Raw genomic sequence first — 15869 nt, 5'->3', positions numbered from 1 at the left:
TTATTTGATGAAGCTCCTTTACTCAGGAAACAATCGCCAAAACAAAATATCAAATTGACAATAGCTGCGTAACAGTGTGCATGTCTAACATACGTATGGGATCGGCAATTAATGAAATTAGGTCAATTAGAAGATATAAGATCATAATATGTAAGCGCAATTATGGGATGTAGCTATGACAAAAAATAATTAAAAGCTATCAAAAATCAGCACGAGCAAGCAGTGATTATTGTTAGATAACTAAGAATCCCTTACTGCTCATACACATTCGTGTGTGCAGTATATATTTTGACGAATATATTATTTTAGTTTTTTTAAAAATAATATTCATCTTTAAGTACGTTTTTACGTTATATCTTGTATATTCGGTAAAGGGGAAAGAGAAATAATACACACACATCAGCTAGTACATGTGCACCTGGTTTTAATATTATTGGTTGGATATTCAACTGGGAATTTAAGAATGAATGTCCGTGAGCCACGACGACAGCAGCAGCTGCATATTACGATAGATACACACAACAGTAGGTAATCAAGTATTCCAGGTAAAGGAAAAGAAGCATGCTCATATTTTTACCGTATTGCGTGCGTGAACGGGCATATGACTTCCACTCGCGCACCTTGATCGTTATTACCGACGATGGCCAATAATCATCATAGAAGAATGCGAATAAGACACAGAGAGATGGGTGCTTTCTTGAATTGACCGAAAACTAAAGTATACGTTACACACCAGCAACTTAAATTTCTTCTCCAACAGTCCAGTCCTTGGCTCTGAGTTTAACATGTATGCATGTGAGTGTATACACATGTATGAAAATACGCCTATCCAAAGTATAAGAAGGTCGGGAATTTAGGATTTACCTTTGCCCTGCTTGGATATTTATTATTATTGCTCAGCGGCGGCAGTAGCCACACGAGACACTGCCGTTTCTTTTCATAAATATTGGAAGCTGTTTTTCGTTTTAATGTCCACTTGGTAGGACATCCTTTCATTTCTTGGTAAAACACTACGCACGCGCGCGCGCACACACACACACTCACACACACTTCACAGAATATTCGTTTTTTTTTTTCTTCAAAATTTACTTAAATACCCGAATCGTTGCTAAGTAGGTGGGAATTCGATGCACTTGGTGATCAACTACAACAAACAATACAAGCTAATACAACGAGCTTGTTTAAATTCAAACAGGTTGTTATTTCACTTGACGAGGGCAAAACTCAAATGCAACGGTGACAATGTTCACGTTCAGATACATTACAACTTTCAAGAAATAAAAGAAAATAGAGTTATCTGCTTGTGTATACAATATATAATAATACTACAAGTCGTTTAGCCGGCTCAGCAGCAGTTTTCCGAAAATTTTTTCCTATAAACGTGATATGACACGATCTACTCCATGCATGATAGGAGGTGGAGAGGGAGGGGCTATAGCCGTCAACTTATTCTCCCTTGGCAATAAGAGGCTCACCTAAAAACATACACTATCTCGCTTTCTCTTCTCAGCTTGCCTTCTTGTCAGGCCATCGGTTATTAGGTTATTAGTCGACGCCAGTCGGATTTTCGTGTATTTACTCTTCAGTGACACCACTGCCACCGATTCCATGGGCTAACAGTAATAAAATGATCACAGGAATTGAACACCAACAAGTGACACTGTAGCAACAAAGACGATATGGACGACAATAAAAACAATAGCAAAATGATACACCAAGCGACGCCAGAGTAAAGAAGCATTCACGGTTATACTAATCGAGAAATATTGCGGTATTTGTAAACATGGTTAATGCAGATGGATGCACGCGCGCGTACGCGAGGAGTGGCGAAACGATACTGACGGAATACCTGTGCACTGGCTTACCGAGATACCGAGTAACAAGGGTTCGACTTACGAACACTATACGAACTGTACGAACTGTACGAATACTACGAAATCTACAAAGATGCGATCGTCGCGAGTCGCGATTCGCGAATATGACTACACGAGCACAGTGTAGCACACAAGCACACTCGACAAGCGAACGGAGCGCCGGTGGTGGATTTCCCATACTGCAGTGACCAAGTGACCATAGGAGGCAGGTTTTCACACGACCGCCATTGATAGGAGCGCCATGACATATATATATATAGACATATATACATATATGGGTAACGTTGTCCTCTGTTTAACCAACGTATCATTTCCGAACAGAGAGCCCTTTCACAAAATGCAAATTTCAATAACAATTATACATTTTAAGCGTTAAAATTAGATTTTCATTGATACGTAAGAGTAAATGAACAAGAAGATTATGAAACTCGATGAGGTTTAAAGCTCAGAGAATGTAATAAAAATTTTTTGGGGTATGAGCTTTCACGCGATAGCTTACGTATATAGAAACGTTACAAGTCCTCTTTTTCAATATTTTGCACTTGGCAAATAGCTACGACATTTTGTCAACATGTTTGTTCATCACCAAGTACTTGGTCACTCGTTGGAGCAAGTAAAGTAAATAAACAAAAACTGAACATATGCTCACGAAAAGTTTTCACAAAAAGAAAAAAATACTTTTCAATAAAAATCTTTTGGTAATAAAAATTGCTTCCGAATGCATATATCTTAAATCTCGCATCAAATTTTTTCGATTTTTTATTCGAAAAGCATTAAGTACGAAAAAATGTAAGACCATAGTCGCTGAACTGGATGTTTGAAGATAAAAAGGACTTGGTTGAGACAGCAATGTAAAAAAGATATACTTATTGTACAATGCAAAAAAATATGTGACATGCATAATTTAATGCCAGACGTATTTTACCATAGTTTTGGTTTGCGAAAATATCCGTATTTCTGTTATCTCAAATATCTTGTTCATTTATGCATCAAGTATGTGTGTGCGTGGGTGTGTGAGAGTAGTGTGTGATTATGTATAAGTACATGCATTTGTACACAATGTGTATTTACAAAAGTATACAACTACAAAAAGGATTGTAGGTTCGAAAAAGAAACTAAGTAATATTTCTTACGTATTAACATTTAGTTGAGTAAATTGATAAATCTTCGATGACAGTATCGCATTTCCACCAAAGCCAATAAAGCTAAAAATAATTAGTGCAGGTTTTTTACTTAAATAAATAGTGGACGGTTATATTTAAGAATAAAAGCTTATAATTTTCAGCAATGATCATAAATGAATCAACAATTTAAAAAAATTTACTTGATATTTACAACTGTGGTTCTTTATATTGAAAATCATTTGCTTTTTAATAATTTTATTGTTAACACTAGTTGAAAATAAATTTAATTAAACACTTTCACTTTTGAAAAAAGTTTTTAAATAATGTACTTTATACACTTAAATTTAAAATTACCATTTTTTTCAACGAAATTATCGTTGAAACGCATTGCACGAGCAACTATTTCAACAAAAAATCATTCCACTATTCTTACATATTCCAACTTAAAATACTATGAAACGTACTTAATCTTGTATTAATTCGAGTAGCTAACGGCGCCGAAAGTATCTTGAATTATATTTGCGATTGAGTAAAAAAAATTAATTATTATTAATATTATTATTGCAGTTACTTGTGCATAAGTAAATAAATTATAAGTTATACTCTAATGTAATAGTAACGAGGTCCTTCAAAAACTAGCAATTGCTCTTTGATGACTGTTGAGTTAGATAAAACGTGTTTAAAATCACTTGCAACCAAGTTCAAACAATTTTTAATGACCTTGTCGCGTGATTTTCATTTTCGTGTTCATCAAGATATGATTATTTTACTAAATGACGAATTACGGTTTAGATAATCGCTTGTGACTTGGTGAAGAATCCAACAACTGTTCCTCGATCGATACAAATCGGTTGAGTGTGTAAATAGTAGGAACATATCAGACCAATTTAGAGCGGCCATTAACTTTGCCATCCAAATCCAATGCCACTTGGTTTTAGTGCTGACAGAGTCAGTAACAGAAAAAAGGAAAACTTGATGATTGAAAATGAAATATTGGCACAATTATTTTGTGGCATCGTCAACGTTAAGCTCCTCTTTAATATAGGCAACGATCCTCGAGACAAATTCTTTAAGCAAACCCTTCATACGCTCCGACACCTCCATGACTTCATTGTGATTGGCCTCCATGTGGTCCTCGTAGTCGTCCACACACATATTTGTTATCAAACTAAAAGCTACGACCTTCATTTCACAATGGCGGGCAGTTATTACCTCGTGGACCGTCGACATGCCTAAAAACGCATATATTTGTCAATATATTGGCCATATTTAAGGAGGAAAATATATTATTATTATTATTATTATTTCAAATTCAATATTTTTAGGATCTACCCTCTATAGGTACTTAAGGTAAGTTAGTATACTGGTAGAGAAACATGCATGCAAATGAGAGAGAGAGAGAGAGTCGGTGCGCGTGTTTTACACATCAGAGTAAGTATATTATCGGATATTATATCTGACAAGCTCAATCGCCGTAATTGCTACATGAAAAAACGTGTTATGGAGATACCTAGTATATAATATACTTATGTACCTAGTATACGTATAAAGCATAAATAAAGTATATGATTTGGCATCAGATGATAAGTAGGTCAGTCACTTTCAGTGCGTCCGTGTACATTGTCCACGTATATTGTACAAGCTATAATATAGGTACCAATGTAGAGGAGTACCATGTGTGTGTGTGTGTGTGTGTGTGTGTGTGTGTGTGTGTGTGTACGTGCGCACAGAAAATCACAAGTAATGATGGATATACCAACCAACTGCGTCAACTCCAAGGATCTTGAGAACTTTTAATTCGGCTACGGTTTCGTAGTTGGGACCACCCAAACAAGTGTAGACCCCTTTGTGCACGATATCCTGTATTCCCATTTCGTTGACGACTTTGTCGCAAGCTGCAAGGAGCTGTTTGTTGTAAGCTCGGTTCATGGGTGGAAAACGCGGCCCGAATCTGCAATTGCGACAAATTAATATCCAGAAAAAAAAAATCCAAACTTTAATCAAACCGTAGTAGGAATTGGACTATTGATTTTTTTTTTTTTTTTACCCTTGACTTGCTGGTCAAGATCCGAAATATTGTTTACTTTTCCTTTTCATAATGTATGATGCACCTGCGTGACTTTATGTCTTAAATTACTTTTGTCTTTGGGCCCCCTTATACATGATTATAATTGTTCGAAAAGCTTACAAATACCTATGATAATCTTAATCGGCGCGTAAAATCACTGCAGGGTCAGTATCAGGGAGCTCTATCAACGACTTAATTGGTCGTCGCACAATTATTATGTAAGTACCTGTCGTCGTTAGGTCCTTGAAGGGGATTATTACCCGCAAAACCCATCAAGTTCACGTGGTCTTTCATCAGCATGATGTCGCCGACGTTGTAGTTTGGATTCAAACCCCCCGCCGCGTTTGTGACAATCAGGTGTGACACCCCAACCAACTTCATCACTCTAACCGGCATCGCGCACTAAAAAATATTGTACATTATTCTTGGTATTAAGTATTATTGCTCAAGTCTATAATTATACATGAGGGTTTTGAACGCAACGGGAAACAAAAGAAAAAACGTATAACAATTACGTTGGTATTATGCGTTCGTGCAGTTGGAATTTTGTCATTATTTTATATGTATACCTTCCAGAGGGGATAGCCTTCGTAATAGTGGAATCTGCCTTGCATGCACATGACGGGAACACCGTGCAGGTAACCAAAGACCATTTGCCCGACGTGGCCCTTGACCGTTGAACTGGGAAAGTGAGGAATATCCTCGTAGGGGAAGCATTGCTTTTGGGTGAGGGTATCGGTGATTGGACCTGCGATGCAATGCACACGTTGTGCAGATAAATTTTATTTTTCGTCTTTTCATTATAATTATTTTTTTTTTTTTTTTTCCCCATTTCATCTTTTTATACTTTGCGTTATTTTTAACATCACTTTCGGTGGGAAAATACGTACCGAGCCCGGAGCCGCAAATTATGCCAATTTTGGGACGAGTTGAGATACGGTCAAGCAAGTAATTGGCGCTTTCCTGCAGAGACTCGAAGCTGAATCTGAAAGTAACATGGTTGAGAAAATATCATCAAGATCTTAAAGTTAATAATTTCTGTGTGTGCATAAATATATGTAAAAATTCACGAAAAAAAAAAAAAAAAAAAAAAAAACAATATCCCGTTTTTCTCCCCAATTTTTGATGAAAATGATTCAAGATATGGCTCACCTTGCTCGCTCGGTCGTGTCCTATGAGGGAAAAATAATGAACATGGATTTCAGCGGAGATTATATACTCTTTTTCCGTGATTTGCATTTTAAAAATACCTACATCTATATGATGATGCATATATAATTTATAATGTATACCTTATTATGTATGCATACCTTATATGTGTATATGGTGCAAAATAGTAGCATGTAAATCGCGGAGAAACGGTGTCACATCCGCTGAAATCCGGGTTCATGATAATTGGAATATTTTTTGTAGATTTCCTCATGTTTGTATACTAGTATTTGATTAAATAAAAATGAGTAACATTGATAGAAAATTAAAAAATTCACTTAAAGTTAAATCGTTGAGTTGTATTTGTGCTATCGACATTTTTCAAATGAAGCTCATACAAGGAATTTTTTAAACTCAGATGCAATAATAAAATGATACTGTAAAGATTGTTATGCAATTTTACGATTCGATACTCTTCCAAGCGTAATGAAAAATGGAATATTGGCATGTAAAAAAGTGTTGTTCTTAAAATGTAAAAGATGCATTATTCAAAAAGATTTCCAAAAATCGTTTTGTCATTCGCATACGTATATAATAGTTACAACGTTCCCAACTGTATAATATGTATACCGTACGAAGGTACAATATACGTGTCATCAAACGGTAGCTATTATAGTTATCCGTAGGTATCCACTTTAATGCATCAATTGACACAAACGCAGCCTATTATACTTATGCTGGCATCGTGAAACATCGGCAGGCAACGCGCCAACACCATAATAATATACTTAAGTATGCCTGCTTTCATGTGTCACTCAAAGAGTTCACACGTAGCGCTGGTCGAACTTACATAGTTTGCAAAAAAATCGGCAGCAGTAGGTATACCCCATATGACTCAACAAAATTTGAATTTCTTATACGTTTTTATATAATCACACATCGGGCCATTTATCCAATCATAGAAATAATTATTATCATCGTTTGATAGCGTGGGAAACTTGATAATTGCCCAAGATTATTATTAATTAAACTTTTTTACAGTCCGCTTTTCTATAGATTCCCAATCGTATACCTTTTATAATTTGGTAGTTGATTGATTTAATAAATGTTTACTTGTTTTGTCGAGTGTGATGGTACAAAATATCTAATGAAAAAAAAAAAAAAAAAAAAAAATGTGACTAAGATACGCTGCAAAAGTTGATTGCTAGGTTGTGTCCATGGTCAGCAAATAAACTAAATAAAGAAATAAAACCACCATGCCCATCCTGGTGCGCTTTAATGTGAAAAGCTCGACTCTTTGGTATAGTTGTCGTTGTTGTGCTCAAGCATTCTTTTCCACCAATCTAATATAGGTGCAAGCTAAATAAAGAAAAATTTAAAAAAACTATTTGACGCCAAAAATTTTTCAACTGTTTAGTCGAGGCATGCAATATATATACATACATATATATATATATATATATATATATATATATATATATATATACAACATCCTGCTGAGCCTCATTCACCAAGACTTGTGAAGTTAGCGCCCGCAAATATTAAATATTATGATTTTGCAACTATTCAGGGCTTAAACGATTCCTCCTTACTTGCGGACTTTTTTTCCCCCAAACCTAATGAGTCATATGTATTTTGATAAAATCTTTTCTGCAATTTGATCGAGATCCACTTTTTAATAACTTTTAATTTCTTATCTCTTACGTAACACATAATGATGTACATGTACCTCTTGTACTGAATTAACGCAGTGTTTTATTGATTGCTCGTTCTATAAAAATTAGCGATGTCGTTCCACACTGATTCTGGAGTACGAGCAAAGGCCTTGAGACCGTCAGAACCGGTGCTTGAGCGCAACAATCACATAGGATCTAACGCGCGTACATACAGCTATCGCTTCAACCTTGGCTCCATAGAGCAGCAAACGGATGATAAAATCAACCGAATCATCGAGCTGGTTCCCAGAGTGTTTTTTTTTTTTTTTTTTTTTTTTTTCTTACGTTAACAAAAGTTACACCTAAAAAATTTATCACAAAGAAAAAATTACTCAACTTGGTTAATGATATTCAGATGCCGAGCCATTAGACTACGGCAGCTATACCATTGCTGCGGTGGCAAATGTTATTTTCGCGGCTGTAGGAGAGTTTTGTTGCCTTTTTTAAACAACAGAGCGAAAAAATGCGATTCAATTACGGGCGAACAAAAAAACTATTGATCATGCGTATGCCTATCACATGTAAATATAAAATTGTAGTGATAAATATCAAGGTCTACCTAAAATTATCTTAATCAACGCAAGCTACTGCGTCCATGCGCCCTAATCAAGATATAATGTGATTAAATATCGTTAAACACATTTCGTCGATAATTTGGAATATTTTTTCAACTTTTATCATATATTCAATATTTTCAAGTTTTTTCGTTTACCCCGACTACCTGAAATGTATGGGAAAAAAGGCCATCGTCGCAATCTCAAAGTCAATACATTGAATGTAATGGAAAAATAAATACCAAGTTTCAGCATCAATCGCTTAACTTTTTTCCATAAGCTTTTTATTCTGTTTATCCGACATCTTTATTTAACTTTTTTTTTTTTTTTTTTTTTTTTTTTTCATAATAGTGCGCGAAAAATGTCAATCATATAAAACAGTTATTTTCGTAATCCGTAGAAAATGCGTGTTGATGGTTTATCGTGGAAAATCCAATTTCTCTCATACTGGGTCTCACCTTGAAATTGTCATTACGTCGTGAATAAGTACATAATATAATAATAATATACTGATGACTTCTGACTTTGTCAGTCGATCCGAAATGTGATTGATCCGCATCAGCATTTTTTCACTCGTGACTGTTGAAGTAGGTAAGTTTTCGCCTTTCGATTACATTTCACGGCCAATTAATATTTTCTTTTGTATTAAATTCAAGTGCCTCAATCGCATTGTCTCACATGTGTAGGCAGAAACTACCTAATTACGTACACTTTGTCAAATTTTTCATCCATTAAGCGTTGCATAAGAGTTTGCCCAACGTAAAAAAAAGTACGGACAATAAGTACTCGCCCTATTAATCAGTTACGCTGACGAAAGATCACGGTGACAAAAGATTCACTGTATAACTCGAATAGTGATAAGATAAAGAACAAGACAGAGAGAAAAGGTTGAGACAGAAATGTGTTTGAAACGATATGGCGTCTATATTTCATTCATTCATAATCACATCGGTATAATTTTTTTTTTTTTTTTTCATCAGGAATTTAGATTTAACGATTAGCCATTTTCACGTGGTTTTACGAGTCCGTCGCAATGATCAAACTATCATTTTTATTACCTTGTAAAACTTGGTGCATGACAGGTAAGGAAGCAAACGTGGTCTCAGCACTCCCCTCACAATTCATAATAGGTATTCTTACCCAGCAAAATATGCAAGTCGCTTGTTCACATCTGCTTGTCTACTGCACTTGTGACGTTTATCGGAGCAAGTGGTGCGTAATGCGCGCTTCCGTTTTTAATTTCCTCACCCAACTGTCTGTATCAGATATCGTGATTTAAAAAAAAAATGCAAAAATAATTTTAAAAATTTTTGTGACCGGCTAGATAAAACATTGCCAATGTGTTTTGCAATGAATTCTCATGAATTATTATTGCATCTGCAACATTTGGTTTTTTCTTCGTGTACTTGAATCATATCGAATAAAAATAACATCTCTCTGGAAAATCCATCATAACATAATATAATATAATATATGTGGTATTTATCTATCTCTGTTAACGAACATATTTACAAGAATTCTCCTTTTTTTTCGTAAGAATGAGCGACAATGACGTTTGTTAAATCTTTTGCTTCGAAAGATAACGTGAATGTTCTTTGTAATAAGAAAAAAGAAAAAAAAAAAAAAAAAAAAAAATCAAACGTGTTTGATGATTCAACAGTCATTGAATTTTTGTTGAGCACGAAACAATGGGTGCACTAGTTTATGCAATTCTTAAAGGCACCGCAGAGAAGAACAGGTGACAATAACAAGAAAAATAACTGTATATTGCGGCTTTTAAAAGTGTGCGCCGCGCGCGGAACTCCGTCAAGCGCAGGATGGTTGGAAATAGGAAGTAACACAACAACAACAACAACAACAACAACAACAAGAGCGAGGAAACTTATTCCTACGTAGGTACTTAATTGAGGAAACAATTAATGAATAAGGAAACTCACGATGAGTGAACGATGCCAGTATGTTTGACGTTTGTATGTAAAAATTCGTTTTCGCTGGGCCTTTTGACGTGCAACGGGTGTCCATTCTTATCATCCACCATCGGCATCTTGGCGTATTCTGTGCTTTTCGTTGGCTCGTGGCAAAAGATAAACAAACAAATTTAAACTATTGTTGTCTTAAAAGCGGAGCGACAGACGAGACGAGACTGAACTGACTGTTCGGTCAGTGGCTTCATATATAGACTCGTTTGCCTCCCACCCATTCAGTCGCTCGATCCATAAGAGATGATAAGGTACATATATATATATATATATATATATATATATATATATATATATATATATATATATCCCCGAGATATTTTTCATATAATATTAAGTATCTGCCTCCCTCACATCGGTGCGCTTAAAAATGGGGTTAATTCGAACTGATGCACCCGAAATATTTATGTTATTTACTTTTAACATAGAAAAAAAAGTTATTATCTATAAAATTTATAATTAAAATTACAATTTTTGATTAAATTTCAACATTTCAAAGAGTCAATAAAACAATTTTATGATTTCTGTAAACACTCACACCTTCATTTTATTTCGACTAATCATTCTTTATAAATTTTCTTAGCAAGTGCACCTAAATAATTATAACTTTGCTATGTGTTAAACTGTCCCAAACATCAAGTAACCACATAAACACGGTAGGTTATTATCATATTTAATAAAAAAGGTATGTTATTCTATAAGTACCTGCAGGAAGAATAATACTTAAACTGGAATTCATCTAATTGTTTCTACTTGGTGTAAAATTTGTAAACCAGCATAATTCGTAATAATGTTTATAAGAAAAATATTTTTTTTATGCATAATTTGAAATATTCGTTTTCAAGACAATTTTCGGTATCAAGTTAAAATTTGTGTAAAATGTAATAAAACAAAGGCTGGGCAATATTTAACCATAATTTTTAGTCATACAGGAATAAGAATAAAATTGATATCGATGCCAATCAATAAGTTCATGTCACTGTAAAAAAGGAGTTTTTCGTGTTTTTCAATTGAGAGATTACTTTAAATATTAATTATCAATTTTTCCCGAACCGTACGATTTCTTTCAAATAACGACTTTGCCATCATTGATGACGGCACATGGGGAAACAAAAATGCTACACGATAAAGATAAATAACCCTTGAGTAAGTATTCAAGTTAAGAAAAAAAAAAAAAAAATATGGTAATTAAGTAAATAGGTAAAATAGGTACATCATTCAGAAATTCTTTTAAAATATGTTGTATTGTCAGTGGAGACGCCTTTTTAAAAGCCATCATTAAAAGATAAACGGGAGAAAAGCGTATAGGTTCGAAAGCGTGGGTAAAAAATACCTGTGACAGAGTTGAAGAAAAAGTGAGGGGGGGAGAAAAATGTTACAAAATTATACAAGTATCATCGTTCGCAAAAGGAATAAAGAGGGGTTGGAAGCACTGAGGAATTTTTGCGCGTTACATGTAAAATAAAAAAAAAATCCCTGGGGGGGTCTCGGTTTATCAGCTCTTTCCCCCCCGCCGTATCCCACTTCTCGCCTCATTCACTCGCTTTCTTTAATTCCATTCTATATATCCACTTGACCTTTCGATTATCGCACACAGAAACAAACAACCTACGCTACCTACTCAGACCCACCACTTGGTGCTGTTATTGATATGTACGGAAAAACAAACTGATAAAGAAAGACAAGGAGGTACCTAAATAATATAATATATATATATATGTGTGCACCTACTACAATTTCATATTGTGTAAGAGCGCAGTGATAAAATTGCCCTCCTTAGCGCGGACGTGGAGGTAAACTAATTAAACTCATAATATCGATGATGACGATGAAAACAATAAAAATATAAAAATACTATTGAGCATGTCATATAATATATATTATGGCGTCTCTAGGACTATAACCTTTAAAATTAATTATAACCCCCGCTAATATATAGTATTTCGTAATGAGACTTTTTCATTATAGTAATAATAATTGATTTGAATAATCATTTTATTAAATTTTACTCTAAATGCCCGCTAAATAGATTAAACGAGCTTTTCAATCATTCAATCATTGTGTTTGCAAAAAAACTCAATCTGATTGATTGTCGATGTACACGAAAAACAAAACATTTTTTGTAACGCTTGAAACTAGCAATCTACCTACTGTGCACACTCAACATATCAATAATCCATATTCAATTTAAGAAAATTAAAATCGAGTCATTAAGAACCCACCGGTTAACGGTACTTTATTATGACGTATATCATGGCCTGCAAAATAATATATTTTTTCAAGCAACTCAAATGGTTATTACGAATTAAAGTTTTTCTCACATACGAGATTCCTTGATTAATTATTTCTTTTACACGTGTACTATTTGTTTTCGGGCACTTGTTACTATAATCAGCTGCAGGATACATCCCTATTGGGACGTTAGGAGCAAATATCTAACCGTTTGAGTAACCCAAGTTTCACAATTTAACAGAAAAAAAAAAATTTGAATTTTATTATATAAACACGAAATATCGTCCTTTTCACGATACCTGCCATATTATTTATACTCCTTTGTCGAATACGACTTTCATCTAAAAAGTATAGACTTGTTTCCCAAGTTTGTACATTTGAATGATGATTTGCATAATTGGTTTAAAAAAATCTTTGCAAAATAATTCAAGTGCCAAACAAGCTTGAGTTTGAGGACCGAGAAAAAAATGGTAAAAATTATTTGTATGCTCTACATTACCTGTAGGTTTTGAAATTAAATTTTCTTAACTAACAAGGATGCCATTAAAACTGACAATTATTTTTATTCAAAGCTAGCATATTACGTACTAAGTATCATATACATACAATCATATATCTCTACTACTTGCGCGTGTTTACCTCAGTAGGTTGCCATCTACAGCTTCGATCACTGGGTTAAAATTGCTTGGTTCCAATGGTCCAAATATTTCATTATTTAATTCACCTGAAAATTAGTCGTTCCGCTTTTGTGTATACCTATACTTATTATGATACTTAAATTGTCAATTTTCGTGCAGCCTTCTGCAGTTCTGCAGTGTTTGATTGTATTTGACGCAGTATGTTGTACATATTATATCATCATCGAGCTTCGACTGTCGACAGTATTTATTTGTAGTTTCGAGTATCATCGAACTCGACTTACCCGACTTACTCGACTCGACTCGACCGGCAGAACTACATATATATATATATATAGATGGCAAATATGGCAGATAGCAGCTGGGGGCTGGGGGCAGGGCAGGGCACGTCTATCGGTCTACACACATCTACACTGCACAGCACTGGACCGTTGGACGTAAATCTCACTTTACATAGTTATATTTCTAAAATCATGCTTCAGAGTTTATGAATTACAAGAGTATTGTAATACCTGTATACATTAATACTTGCTTACTGAGATTCTTAGCGACGTGTTTCTCTGCAATCTGCAAGTTGTCGGGGTAGGATTATTAGGATAGGATGCCCGTCGAGAGTCGCTAGGAATTTCGAGTTGGTCGTTGGACTTTTTCATCCCAGGAGGATACACATTAATTGAGGTAAATACCCAATAATAAAAACCCGAGTGCCATGTCACGTGTTAAGATTAAATAAACTGGGCCAATGTACACATGCAGTTACTATTGAGAATTTTTCGTTTATATATTTTGTACAGTGTACATTTTGTAATTATTGTAGGCCGAAAGAGGTTAAAATTGTTTATAAGTATATCAGCTTCTTTCTTGTTGTATTTTCCAGTCTCTCTATATATATTAGAATGGCTACCCTCGAGGACAAGATATTGGGTGAAAAGTCACAGTATTATTGCAGTAGTTCAAGCGAAGATGAAAATGAAAATGATTCGAGCTCGGACAAGGAGGATGAGGGCTGCCGTGATGATGCTCTTGGAATGCCCACAGAGGACAAGCAAATGACAACCACGGATTTTTCCGAGTGGGATGGCACCTCCAGTAATACCGGACCAAAGGGAGTCATAAAGGTTCTTTATCAATTATTAATACAATTTAATCAATGTGCATGATGCTTAAAAAAACCTGTACAACCGCTGTCATAGTGAAATTTTATTTTGGAACTATAATTTATTAGCATATTACAAAGAGGTATAACAATACCTGTACGCTGTAGTGGTTAACTAAAAATAAAAAATGACTAAATAAAATTAAATATTTATTTGTAGGACTGGCAAAGATTTAAACAAATTGAGAGCGAAAGAAGGGCCGAACAAGAAAGAGAACGACTAGCTCTTATGAAAAAGCTTACCCTTACCTGCCGCAGTGCTTTAGAAGAGGAAAGGGAAAAGATGTTGGAAACAGATCCCGAGTTTGCGGAGTTTATGGCTGACGAGTTTTTACTTGAACACCAGAAACAAAGAATGCTCGAGTTGATGGCCAAGGCAGAAAAATTGAGATTTGGCAAACTTATTACCTTGGAAAATTCAGAGGAGTTCCTCAAAGCTATTGATGAGGAAGACAAATCTGTCACCATTATTATACACATTTATCGAAAAGAAGTTTCTGGCTGTCGAGCCATGAATGCCAGTCTAAAAGAGCTTGCCGAAGAGTACCCCTTTGTTAAGTTTTGTAAAGTATTAGGTAATTTTTCAATTGAAACATACTCTTGTTACCGAGTTGACGTTTTTTAATAATAAGTATGAGTAAAACTCGCGACATGTTTAATTATTGATTTCAGTCTCTTCCATCAATGTCAGCAAACACTTTAAAAAGGAAGGTGTACCAGCTTTACTGGCGTACAAAAATGGCCAAGTTATTGGAAATTTCGTTCATTTGACCGACAGCCTAGGAGATGACTTCTTTACTTCGGATGTTGAGTCTTTTTTGATAGAGCACAGTCTGATTCGCGATAAAAACTGTGTTCCAGCAATCATCCAAAATAACGATGATTCAGAAAGCGACTAATTGATCTCAATGTTATAATATAGAAGAACTGTATTGTAGCAATATATTCGTGTCATTAAAAAAATCAAACGCATGTACTTACTCAAAATTGATTTTTTTAAATAAGTAGATATCCATACTTATATTGTATATGTGTTATTCGATTACGTACACAAAATATTAGTTGATAAAAATTTTCACTCATTTAATGACACTGGAAAAAAAATTTCATTTTATTTGTAATTAAAGTTAATTTAATAAGTTTATTATATTAATAAAACCCTATAATCTACAAATCGTTCTCAGTTGAATTTCCAATAAATAATTTCAAATATAGAATCTTGTGATGCTCTTTTTAATAGGTATGTGAATCATTCGATTCGAAAAAATTTCAAGTTTATTGAGAATTTGATGTAAATTTTACACCCGTCTCCGAGTTAACATTTTCTTTTTTTTACTTGCATTACCATGCTAGTCAAGCTGGGGTGGTCTAACTTTCCTC

General features: G+C 34.5%; 3 protein-coding genes across 6 annotated transcripts in view; 1 reads left to right on the top strand and 2 right to left on the bottom strand.

The window, feature by feature from the left end:
* The window catches only part of Syn1 (Syntrophin-like 1), a 143598-nt gene extending 141629 nt beyond the window's left edge, over positions 1-1969 (bottom strand). The window contains exons 1-2 of one of the 4 annotated variants that reach the window (XM_014360252.2): positions 865-1969; positions 578-774 (exon numbers count right to left, since the gene is read on the bottom strand). In XM_014360252.2, coding sequence (XP_014215738.2) covers positions 578-601 — 24 coding nt within the window. In that variant the 5' untranslated portion in view covers positions 602-774; positions 865-1969. Of the gene's footprint in view, positions 1-577 lie in introns of all 4 variants that reach the window. The other 3 variants (XM_089591957.1, XM_014360254.2, XM_014360253.2) reach the window with 3 other exon arrangements.
* A 1506-nt stretch (positions 1970-3475) lies between these two features.
* On the bottom strand, positions 3476-10626 carry LOC106644608 (purine nucleoside phosphorylase). The gene is made up of 6 exons (XM_023390952.2): positions 10422-10626; positions 5957-6051; positions 5636-5814; positions 5293-5468; positions 4759-4949; positions 3476-4230 (listed from the first exon to the last, which is right to left on the bottom strand). The coding sequence occupies exons 1-6, from the start codon at positions 10526-10528 to the stop codon at positions 4001-4003; spliced, it is 978 nt and encodes a 325-aa protein (XP_023246720.1). The 5' UTR covers positions 10529-10626; the 3' UTR covers positions 3476-4000.
* A 3105-nt stretch (positions 10627-13731) lies between these two features.
* LOC106644620 (phosducin-like protein 1) lies at positions 13732-15661 on the top strand. Its single transcript, XM_014360232.2, has 4 exons — positions 13732-14011; positions 14211-14451; positions 14650-15064; positions 15162-15661. The coding sequence occupies exons 2-4, from the start codon at positions 14230-14232 to the stop codon at positions 15386-15388; spliced, it is 864 nt and encodes a 287-aa protein (XP_014215718.2). The 5' UTR covers positions 13732-14011; positions 14211-14229; the 3' UTR covers positions 15389-15661.
* Positions 15662-15869: the final 208 nt, after the last annotated feature.

The sequence above is a fragment of the Copidosoma floridanum genome, unplaced genomic scaffold (genome assembly GCF_036245765.1).
Source record: "Copidosoma floridanum isolate Cflo_tuat_1 unplaced genomic scaffold, Cflo_Japanese_pri ptg000014l, whole genome shotgun sequence".
Taxonomy (NCBI): Eukaryota; Metazoa; Arthropoda; class Insecta; order Hymenoptera; family Encyrtidae; genus Copidosoma; species Copidosoma floridanum.
Note: the sequence above shows the minus strand (reverse complement) of the source record. Positions and strands in the feature narration are given on the sequence as shown.

Excerpts from the sequence above, each read along its gene's own strand:
- LOC106644620 (XM_014360232.2), top strand. The coding sequence starts at position 14,230 with ATGGCTACCCTCGAGGACAAGATATTGGGTGAAAAGTCACAGTATTAT. Across the intron at positions 14,452-14,649 it reads GACCAAAGGGAGTCATAAAG|GACTGGCAAAGATTTAAACA; the intron begins GTTCTTTATCAA and ends ATTTATTTGTAG. Across the intron at positions 15,065-15,161 it reads TAAGTTTTGTAAAGTATTAG|TCTCTTCCATCAATGTCAGC; the intron begins GTAATTTTTCAA and ends TATTGATTTCAG.
- LOC106644608 (XM_023390952.2), bottom strand. The coding sequence starts at position 10,528 with ATGCCGATGGTGGATGATAAGAATGGACACCCGTTGCACGTCAAAAGG. Across the intron at positions 6,052-10,421 it reads ACTGGCATCGTTCACTCATC|ATTCAGCTTCGAGTCTCTGC; the intron begins GTGAGTTTCCTT and ends TGTTACTTTCAG. Across the intron at positions 4,231-4,758 it reads CCTTGGAGTTGACGCAGTTG|GCATGTCGACGGTCCACGAG; the intron begins GTTGGTATATCC and ends ATGCGTTTTTAG.